General features: G+C 41.3%; 1 protein-coding gene across 1 annotated transcript; it reads left to right on the top strand.

Moving 5' to 3' along the window:
• Positions 1 to 213: 213 nt before the first annotated feature.
• Positions 214 to 9,913, top strand: UQCRB (ubiquinol-cytochrome c reductase binding protein). The gene is made up of 4 exons (XM_032763925.2): positions 214 to 309; positions 6,002 to 6,073; positions 8,289 to 8,455; positions 9,695 to 9,913. Exons 1-4 carry the CDS (start codon positions 291 to 293, stop codon positions 9,770 to 9,772), a joined length of 336 nt encoding a protein of 111 aa, XP_032619816.1. The 5' UTR covers positions 214 to 290; the 3' UTR covers positions 9,773 to 9,913.
• The last annotated feature ends 931 nt before the right edge of the window (positions 9,914 to 10,844 follow it).

Genomic DNA, 10,844 nt, shown 5'->3' with positions numbered 1-10,844 from the left:
CCGCGCTAACGGTCGCCGCCCCGCGGTGCGAGGCGGGGAGCCAGTGGGATCGCAGTAGCCCTGGCGAGGCTCAGCCGGGCGCTCTGCGCGCTCCCGCAGCCCCATCCCCTCTACCCGCCTCGCCCACCGCACCTCAGCGGGTACAGTTACGTTACCCACCCCCACCGGCCCGCAGGTATATTGCGCAAACGGAAAAGAGCCGGCGCAGGTCACGTGAGTGCGACCGCTCCTCACGTGACGCTGGGAATCGGAAGTTTACCCAGAAGCCCGCGCTTCTCTTTGAGGTCAAGATGGCGGCGAGGGCACCAGGTCAGGAGTCGGCGGCAGCGGCCTTCGCGAGTTGCGTCTTTCCGGTCTTCTGCCCTCGGATGAGCCTAGGGACGTGGTAGTGCCGGGCTCCGTGCGCGGAGCGGGTGATCCGCCCCCGACCGCTGTTGGGACGTTGCCCCAGAGAGTTGGGGGAGAGGCCCCGTCCGCAGCCCGGCCTCATTAGCCCCAAGCGAACGGCTCTGCGGGGGCAGTTCAGTGTGGGCAGGTGGCGCCAGAGGGTGGGTAGACGGGGTCCCATCTGGGAATCCAGTGTGCGTGGGGAGTCACATTGCGGAATTGGGGCTCAAAGTACATTCAGTTCTGCTTCTTTGTGAAGTCTGGGGATTTGCTTTTTCAAAGGTGTTTGTGAGGCGGCTTAATGTTCGCGTTGTCGGGTGGCTGACCTAATGCACATAGTTCATCCCCTCCTCATGTAATTTTCTGTTTTGCACGGTGCTTTCATATACAGTCAGAAATGTAGGGCTGGAAGGGACCTGGAGAGCTCATCTAGTCCATCCCCTGCACTGAGACTGGACCAAGTATACCTAGAGTCCTAGACCATCCTAGAGAGGTGTTTGTCAACTCTAACCTATTCTTAAAAACCACCAGTGACAGTGGTTTCACAACTTGTTTTGGAAGCCTATTCCAGGATTTAATTATCCTTATCGTTAGAAAGATTTTCCTAATATTGAACCTAAATCTCCCTTGCTGTGGATTAAGCACATTACTACATCTCCTGTCTTCAGCGGACATGGAAAAACAATTGATCACTGTCTCTTTATAACAGTCTTTAACATATTTGAAGACTGTTATCAGATCCCCTTTCCCCCCTCCTGTTGTCCTTCTTTCAAGACTAACCCTGCTCAGCCATTTAAACCTTACCTTATAGATCAATTCTTCTAGATCTTTTATCATTTTTGGTGCCATCTTCTGAACTGTCTCCAGTTTGTCTACATTATCTTTTTTGACACCTGGTGTCAGAACTAGATGCAGTACTCCTGCTGAGGCCTCACTAGTATCAAATAGAGCGGGCCAATTGCTTCCCTTCTCTTATGTATGACACTCCTGTTAATACATCCCAGAATATTAGCTTTTTTTGCAGCTGAATTACACTGTTGACTTGTATTCAGTATGTGATCCATTATAATTCCTGGTCTCTTTCAGCAGTACTACTGCCAAGCCAGATATTCCCCATTTTATAGTTGTGTATTTGATTCTCCCCCCCCCCCCCCCCGTGTTGAGTTTTGTGCTTGTCTGGAATTTCATTTGGTTTATTTCAGACCAGTTCTCCTATTTGTCAAAGTCACTTTGAATTCTAATTCTGTCCCCCCCAAGCTTGCTATCATCTACATACTTTATAAGCATACTGTCCACTTCATTATCCGAGTCTTTAATGAAAATGCTGAATAGTATCAGACTTTGGAGTGATCCCTGAAAAAGACCACTAGATATGTTCTTCTAGTTTGACAGTGAAGTATTCTGAGTACAGTCTTTGAATCAGTTATGCACCCACCTTATAGTAGTATCTAATCACATTTCCCTAGTTTGCTAATAAAAAATCATGTGGCAATATGTCAAAAAAGCCTTACTAAAATCAACATGTATCACAACCATAGCTTCTCCCTCATCATCTAGGCCAGTAATCCTATAAAAGGAGAAACTAACCGTATAGACTCACACATAAGCCAAATATCTTTTGGTAAAAAAATGATGCATCAAAGAGTAGGGGTCAGCTTATAAATGAGTATACACCAAAATTTGATGATTTTAAACTCTATGGAATCATTGAATATTTGTTACACTGTCATTTTGTTTACTTGGAGCATCTGCAGGCATGGAGCCCCTCAGCTCCCTGTGGCCACGGTTCCCCGTTCCCAGCCGATGGGAGCTGTGGAAAGTGACGCCACTTTCCGCAGCTCCCATGGGCTAAGAACGGGGAACCGCGGCAGCATGGAGCTGAGGGGCTCCATGCCTGCAGATGCTCCAAGTAAACAAAACGTCCTGACCCGCCAGCGGCTTGCCGTGATGGCCGGGAGCCAAAGTTTGCCAACCCCTGAAATATAGGGTCGGCTTATGAAAGGGTCATACAGTTTTTGCTATTTTTACCTAACCATCTTGGGTCAGCTTATAAACAAATGGGCTAATGAATGAGTATATACGGTAGTTTGGCAATAATTGTGATCAAATCATACTAATAACCCTATTATCTTGAAGATGCTACAAATGGATTTTTAACTTTTTTTTATCTTTTCAGGTACTGTATCAAAATTCCGCTGACTGGTCTAGAATTCCTTGGGTCCTCTTTGTTCCCCTTTTAAAGATAGGTACTGTTTACCCTTCTCTAGTCCTCTCGAACTTCATCTGTTCTCCACGGTTCTTAGATTGTTTCAGCTAGTTCCTGAAGTGTATTAGGGTGGATTTTGTCAGGTGCTGCTGACTTGACTAAATCTAACTTATTTAAATATTCTTTAACTTGTTCTGTGTTTTTTAATCTGGTCTGTGTTCTTTCCTCCTTGTTAATACTAATTGTGTTAAGCATCTGGTCATGATTTCTTAGTGAGAAGTGAAGGAAAATAGGCATTCAACACCTCAGCCTTCTGGATGTCATCTGTTATTAGCCCTTCTTCCCTACTAAGTAGTGGACACACACTTTCCTGACTTTCTTTGTTCTGTAAATATATTAGCAGCCTCTTATTGCCTTTTATGTCCCTTACTAGCTGTAACTCATTTTGTGCCTTAGCCTTTCTCATTTTGTTGTGCTGTTCTTTTGCACTCATTCTTAGAAATTTGTTTCCACTTCTGGTAGGATTCATTTTTGTACCTACCTGTGGGCTTCTGTCATGGGACCCCTTTGAACCTAGTTTAAACCCCTCCTCATTAGGTTGTCAAGTCAGTGCACACAAATGCTCTTCCCCTTCTTGGTCAGGTGAACCTTATCTCTTCCTACCAGTGTTCCTGTCCTGAACAGCATCCCATGGTCCAGGAAGCCAAAGCCCTCCTGTCAACATTACACAGCCATGCATTCATCTCTAACGTACACATGTCCCTGATTGTGCCCTTTACCCTCAACCTGCAACTCTGACTCCTTCACCTTTGTTCCCAGAGCCCAGTAGTCAGTGCTGATCTTTTCAGGGTCATGTCTGTGGTATCATTAGTGCCCATGTGATTGAGAAGCATGAGGAGTGATCAGAAGGACGATTGAACCTTGGCATCCTTTCTATAACATCTGAGATGTGGGCTGCAGACAGGCAGTGCTCCTTCTGGGATGTTGAGTCATGTCACTAGATGGATGCCTCCATCCCCCTCCAAAATGAGTCCCCAGTCACCACCACCTTTTGTCTCCTTCTTTTGGGTGTGGTGGCTGTGAGCCTTCCAGCCTTGGGGGCAGGTGGCTCCTTTCCTTCAGCCAGTGGTGTCTGCTCCTCTTGTCATGTTGCCAGGACAGCATACTGGTTCTTGACCTTGATGGACAGGGGACCCAAGTGGGGAGTTGAGCACTGTCTACTGCATGATGTGGCCAGCAGCCTGTTCTCCTTCCTCCTAGGGCTGTAATCTTCTCCAGTCAGCTAGCATCCTCCATTCTTGATGTTTTCATGAGCATCCTGTTGATGTCCTTGTGCTCCCAGATGTTACACAGACAAACCACTTCCTCCTGGGTATGTCTTATGCTTTGTGAAAAAGTCCACCAACAGACACACTTCATGCTGGATTTCCCTGCCTAGCTTTTGTTAGTGGGGATATACAGGCTGTATTCTCAGCAAATCAAGACCAGGACCTGGATAGAAGCCTCCAGGGTCCGGATGCCTGTCTGGCCAGAGCTTACAAGTACAGGCAGAGAAACAGTTAGCAGTGGAGGTGACACATTGTTTGTTTTCTTTCCATTGTGGGCTCTTCCTTATAGAGTACCTGGAAATTAAACTTGGGAGAGTGTGTGTGAGTGCGGGGAAATCATCTTATTGCTTTGTCTTCCTCTGCTGGTGAACTCACCTGGTTAACTGCCGTAGTACACTTGCTACCTTTCTGTCATTTGTAGTTTCTTCAAAACTGCTCATTTATACTCTCTGCAACATGTTTCATGTATTTTTAAGACACTCATCACATCAGCATTCTCTCTCTCCTTCTTTGAGTATCCCACACAAAATTAACTTCCTTGGAAACCTCTCTATTGTACATTATTCCTAGAAGAATCCTAAACATAACATGGCAAATGTGATTGTAAAATCACAGAAATTTGCACGGAGCGCCAGGGGTGATGTAGTACCTGAAACTTTAATTCCTTCTGTGTAACTGACTACATTTCAAGTTGATAGTGTACATTTTAAGCACTAAAATCTTTCTGCTGAGCAAGGCCAGAGAGATGGAGTAATGTATGTAAATGACATACAGGTATTGTATGTAAAACTATTCTATAATATCACTTATTGTGATCCCTGGTAGTGTTCTTTTTGATTACTAGCTCAGGAAGAAAAAGGGGAAAAAAACCAAGCCTATCAAAATAAGACGCTCCACTGAACGCACCTCTCAAAAGAGGATGAGAACAAACATGACGGATGTTAGTAAATGCTTAATGCACTACTGGAAGATGCTCAGTGATGTGTGGTATAAAAGGCTACAACAAATAGTATAGAAAGAGAGTTCTAAAAAAGCTTGCTGTTGGATCAGTACAAGTATTTTTGCACCTGTGCCTCACTTAATCATTTTCTTCTTGTATTGTGCAATGTTAACTTTGTGCAAAAATCCTCCCCTCCCCCAAACTCTGTTAGGCAAAACTTAAGTTAATATTTATCTTCACTGTTGTTCCCTTCCCCAGTGACATCTAAGGCTGTCAATTTCCATTCTGCACTTTGATATACTTTTGGGCACATGGGGACTAATGGGTGCCCAATTTTATTAAACACTGAAAATAATTTCTTTTGTTCTCTACTAATAACTTAAACTGGTTTAGGTTCTCTTTAACATAAAAATCTTAGTTTGTGATCTTAGAGTAGCTTGTAAAAACTCAACTAAATTTCTTAATATCAATGCTCTAAAATGTCTGTCTGTTTGTTATGCTATAATGTTCACCAGCTTGTATGTCTCAGTAGTAGCTAGACAAATGGTGTAAGTTGAAAGCTGGGATATAAGTCTTCAGAGATATTTTAACTAGTGCTGCTTGTGGAAGCAGACACTAGAATAATATTGTACTTAAGTGGCGGGGGGGAAGATAGCAACTGAAGTGGCATGACTTCAGGGTCAAATACTTCATAGCATAAGGGCTAGGGGAAATACACAGATATTGCTGTTAGAAAACAATGCATCTTTGTTTTTTAGTGGTATGGAGTATATTTTTATTCCTGGTGTGTTGTGAGCTGATGGACCTTAAAATTGTCATTAGTTTCCAGTATTACTCTGAGGGTTTTTTGGTACTGGGCCAGGACTAGGACCAATATAACTTTGACTGTTTTAATAAGGCAGATACCAAAATGAGTATTGCAGAAATACTATAATCTTATGTGCACATATCACTTTAAAAACACTGAAGAGCAGATGAAAACAAAACTGGATATGGTATAGCCTATATTAAATGGCATAATAAGGAACATATGTGCATAGCAAAGTAGGTATTAAAATATGTGCATGTTAACCTGCTGCTAGTTATCTACCAGTGTTAAGTTTTTTGTCTTACTCCTGAACTAATAGAGATCACTTTCAGCTTCAGCGAGTGGTCGACTGTTAGAAGGCCTTCGCAAATGGTATTACAATGCAGCTGGATTCAACAAACTTGGTAGGTGTCTTAATTTTTTAAGAGTTGAAAACAATGAACATTTGTTTGCATCCATTGCCTGTGTAAAGAACCTGTCTAGATTTTTAAAGTAAATTTCAAAACTGATGTATTTGTATTCAATTTAAAGCCCATCTTGCATATCAAAGTTAGCCACATCCTTCTTTTGCAGTTCTGAAAATGTTTGTAGTAGCTTGAGTATTGATACTTGCTAACTAATGATGAACAATCTGTCTCTTCTGCAATGTATTATGGTAGCTGCTATAACTTGCTGCTCTACAACTAAGAGCCCGAGTATAAACTGAAGGGAACTGAAGCAAGAAGTTTCACAAAAATAGCCCCAGTGATCTGGAACCCTGTCCCAAAAGATATCAGGAGTCCAATCGTTGTCATTTTCAGATCTAACTGTAAAGTTCACCTCTTGAAGGCGCTGATCTGAGTCCTATTGATGATGGAGATCACCAAGAGTTTATCCATAAGACCTGGATCTGACCACAATAAAGTTCCCCAAAAAACAAAGCAACAGAAGCTGGAAACATGCTCTTAAAAATTAACTACAACTCATTTGGAGGATGTAGTTATGGTGTTACGAACTGTAGAAATAGGAAAGGAAGTTGAAAGAAAATATTATGCGGATGATGATGTGCTTCTCCAGTGCTTATGAGGAAACAGCTTTACAACATTTCTTTCATCTATAAAAACAAGACCTTGCCTTGATAGCATTTCCTTATATTTGTTCAGCTTTAGTCTATATGAATTGTGTACCAACTAATCTAGTTTCTGAATGGCTGGTTATGTTTATTCACTGATATAAAAGAGAATCTGCATAGTAACAAGTTAATGGCCTTCTGTTTGACACTGAATCAGTTTATCTGTGAAAGAGTTATGGTAAGTTGTCCATTTTTTCCACAGAAAAGACAGAGTGGCTGTATAAGCTCTCTCATGCACGGTTGCTGTTTTCCCTCTAGGAGTGAGATGTTTGTTCAGAGTTTTTAGGCCTGTTCATCACTTCTGCTGAAACTGTTAACAGATATTTCTACTAGTTTTGCTAGTATTTTTTTAATGGTGGACATATGTCCACTAGGAACTGGAGTGAGATATCTCATTTCATATTGGTCACCAAACACTGATCAGATCTCAGTGATACTTGAGCTCATTTTGAATTGATAATCTATAGAAGAGACCCTATACCTCATTAGCAATCCATTAAACTATGTAGACCCTGTTTAGTAGGCCTTTAATAAACTCTACTGATTTATACACTGCTGTAACATTACTGAAGGAGACAAATACCCAGTCTTCTTGGATGCACTAGGTAAATGCTACCTCAAGGAACTACGATTAAAACTGTAGTCATTTATACAGTATAGCTACGTTACTTTCTGCCTTGAAGGTGAACAACTTTGTCTTGCCTCATTTATTTTCTATGTAGCAGCAAGGGACCGTTGCTGCTCACTGTATTGAGACTATGTCAAGGATTGATGTTTTTGGAAGAGGAGGAGATATTTCTGCTTGATTCTTTTGGTCAGTCTTCTCCTTATTAAAACTGATCGGCTTGCCATGCTGCTTGCTGAAGCATCCTCTGCTCCCTTTCATAATGCATCAACCTAGAAATATTGGGTACTGTGACTCAGTATGGGATGAGATCTTACAAACTCCAAGCTTGCACTCTGAAGGGAATAATTCAATCAACATGAAATGCCACTTTGTTTTTTGTTTATGATCTCTGTGTGTAGTGTCTTTCCCTCTACAGTGACGTTGTGGCTTCCTATTTAGTAAATGAAGTCCAGAAAAATCTTTAATACAACATAGCTCAGGAACATCAGGGTCTTTAAAAGACAAGCTAAATTACTAAATGGAAAGACCCAAGGTCACTGTAGAGGGAAAGACACTACATACTAATGGACTTCAGTGACTTTCCTCATTGAGCTAATCTTTTCTTCTTCCTATTCATTCTTATGAAAAGAAAACACCATTGCAATTTGTGTGTGTGTGTAAAATTATATATATACAGGTCAGTATTTAATAACCTGCTTTGTAGAAAAATGATTTCCATTTGTATGGAGTGATAATAGGGAAACCAAACTTATTGTCTAAGTATTAATGTTTGTATGGTATATTCCAAAGGCATATCACTATTTAACTAAAATTAAGATTTTGACAGCTATTAACAGTAGGACTGGCAACTCAATTATATTGAAAAATGTTACTGTTACAGGATTAATGCGAGATGATACCATATATGAAAATGATGATGTAAAAGTAGCACTGAAGAGGCTTCCAGAAAATCTTTATAATGAACGACTATTTCGCATCAAGAGAGCCCTTGATTTGAGTATGAGACAACAAATTCTTCCTGAAGAACAGTGGGTGAAATATGAAGAGGTATGTGTAAATTCATTTTTCTTAATATAGGCAATTTATCTGTTCTCATCTTTAAATGTTTTTCTTACATTATGTGAATGCAGTCCTTGTATACAAGTTTTGGCTATGTCCTGGTAAATGAAAACAATGAATTCTTATTGGACAGAAGACAACCTACTAAGCCTTGATCCTGAAAAGACTTCCTTGTGCTTAATTTCATACATATGCACAGTCGCAGTGAAATTTATAGAATACTCCCATGCGTAAAGTTGAGCAAGTGTAATAAGTGTTTGTGAGACTTAAAATTTGCACTTGTATCTTACAGGATGCATTTAATGAACAGTATTTTACTTTTGTCGGTCTACTACAATTTTGTATCTTTTATAAATGGAAGTTCCATTTGCAACACACTACTTAGAAGCTTGAGTATCCTTAATTGCAATTATAAACATGGAATCTTTTTACACAGACCACTCCCTAGCTGCACAAGTACATCATTTCAGGCACCCGGAGCAGCTGGTGGAGAGGTAAATTACCTGAGGGCTGGGGACACCTTAGCCAGTGACTCCTACCTTGAGCTGGGATCAGCTGCTAGTGCCGACTGGACTGGAGGCAGGAGAGGATGGGACTTCCTCTTCCCCTGCAAGAAGTGTCTGGGGCTGTGTCAGATCCGCCCCCAGAAACCTCCCCCAGCTGCAGGAAGCTCAGCATCCTCCCCTGCTTCTTGCTCCCATTGCTCCTCAGCTGCTGGGGAAGGGGTCACTGTACGGGAAGGTGCTTCCCCATCTGCTCAACCCCCATGCATCTGGGTATCTTCAAATTGTTGATCATGTGGAACTCAAGTTCACCCATAAAATAGCTAAAACCATGTGACTAAGATGGAGGTCTCTAAAATGATAAAGCTTGGCTATGTCACTAGAGCACTTTGGGTTTGAGCAATGAGTTGGAGAAATTCCTGAGCCTTTGCTATGGAAGACCTGCAACGGGGCATAAACTTCAAGATGGTGGGGTTGCACATGAAAGCATGATTTGGCCTGTTAATGGTGATAGAACACAGCTTGACAATCAGATGACAGGCTGAATTTTCAGAAATTGGAGCTAGAAAATTCATCCTGTGCCCCTTAAAGTAGACAAGAGTTGATATGAATTTGAGAGAGACAGAACCCCTGTGTGCCATTTTCAGTCACACTTGCAGAGTTAGAGCTGCATTTAGTGGAAAATTTCTTGCATGTTTTAAAAATAAAATCTGTTCGTTTTCAGGATAAAAAGTATCTCGAACCATACCTGAAAGAGGTAATCCGTGAACGACTTGAAAGAGAAGAGTGGGACAAGAAGTAACTGCTGGAGAGATGCTTCATGCAAACTGCTGCATTTCTTTCTAACAAATATTTTAGTGTTATGATAAAAATCTGAGGCTGAAGAAACACTTTGTTCACTGAATTTGTCATCCTACTAAAATAAACACGTTGAAGTACAAAATCTAGTTGGAAACTTTTCTTTTTGTAAATTATAACAAACCAGTGTTCAGACCTTGCCTACAATCAGATACATTGCATATCCTCACATGAATATGTAGTCTTCATTCCAGCCTCTTGATTCATACTAGTCACAGTACAGCTGCTTCCTGCAGCTGGGAGGGTAGGTACTCAAAAGTCTTTGAGTGTTTATGCCAGCTCCTCTATTTAATTTACAAAAGTGATACTTGTACATGGAGTGATAGGCTTATACCCTTCATCGCCTCTCTTCCCTGGAGACAGGAATACTATGATGCATGCTTGAGTACTTAGTCAACAGCATTATGTAACTGTGTGTACCCAAGCACGTGGAATACTACAGGAATGGAATGGAATTTGAGTGATTTGTTAATCACAGAATAAAGATGATTGGCTCAGTTTTATTAATGTCCTAGTCACTCCCTTCATGTACTAAATGCTGAACAACACTTTAGAATAGCTATCTTCATTGGTAAAAATGGATGGTTCTAATTCTAAATTCTTGAAATTTTACAATGTTACAGGGTTACAGTGACTTACTCTGATACCCTTTCTAGAAATTAATTTAAAAAATGGCATATGTCCTCCTTCCTCCCTCTGCCCAAAGCAAGTCTTTGTGCAGGCTGCTGATCTCAGTGTCTGTGTTTAATACATGGACAGTTTAAGCACAGAGAGAGTAACAGCATCTTCAAAAAGGAGGTGGAGCTCAAATATGGGTGTGTTTAAAATTAAAACCTGATAGTGGACCATATGCTTTCCTGCATTTTTTCCGCAAAGGCTGTCTCAAAATTCCATGCACATGCAACCTTGTCGACATGCACAAGTCTTGCCTAGATAATAGCAAGATATGCAGACTCTAAGAAATAGCACGTTTGTGATCTGCAGAAAGAGAAAAGGAGGCAGGGCAAAGCTGAGGA

Source organism: Chelonoidis abingdonii, chromosome 2 (assembly GCF_003597395.2).
Source record: "Chelonoidis abingdonii isolate Lonesome George chromosome 2, CheloAbing_2.0, whole genome shotgun sequence".
Classification (NCBI taxonomy): Eukaryota; Metazoa; Chordata; order Testudines; family Testudinidae; genus Chelonoidis; species Chelonoidis abingdonii.
The sequence above is the reverse complement of the archived record's forward strand: the minus strand, read 5'-3'. Positions and strand labels throughout refer to the sequence as shown.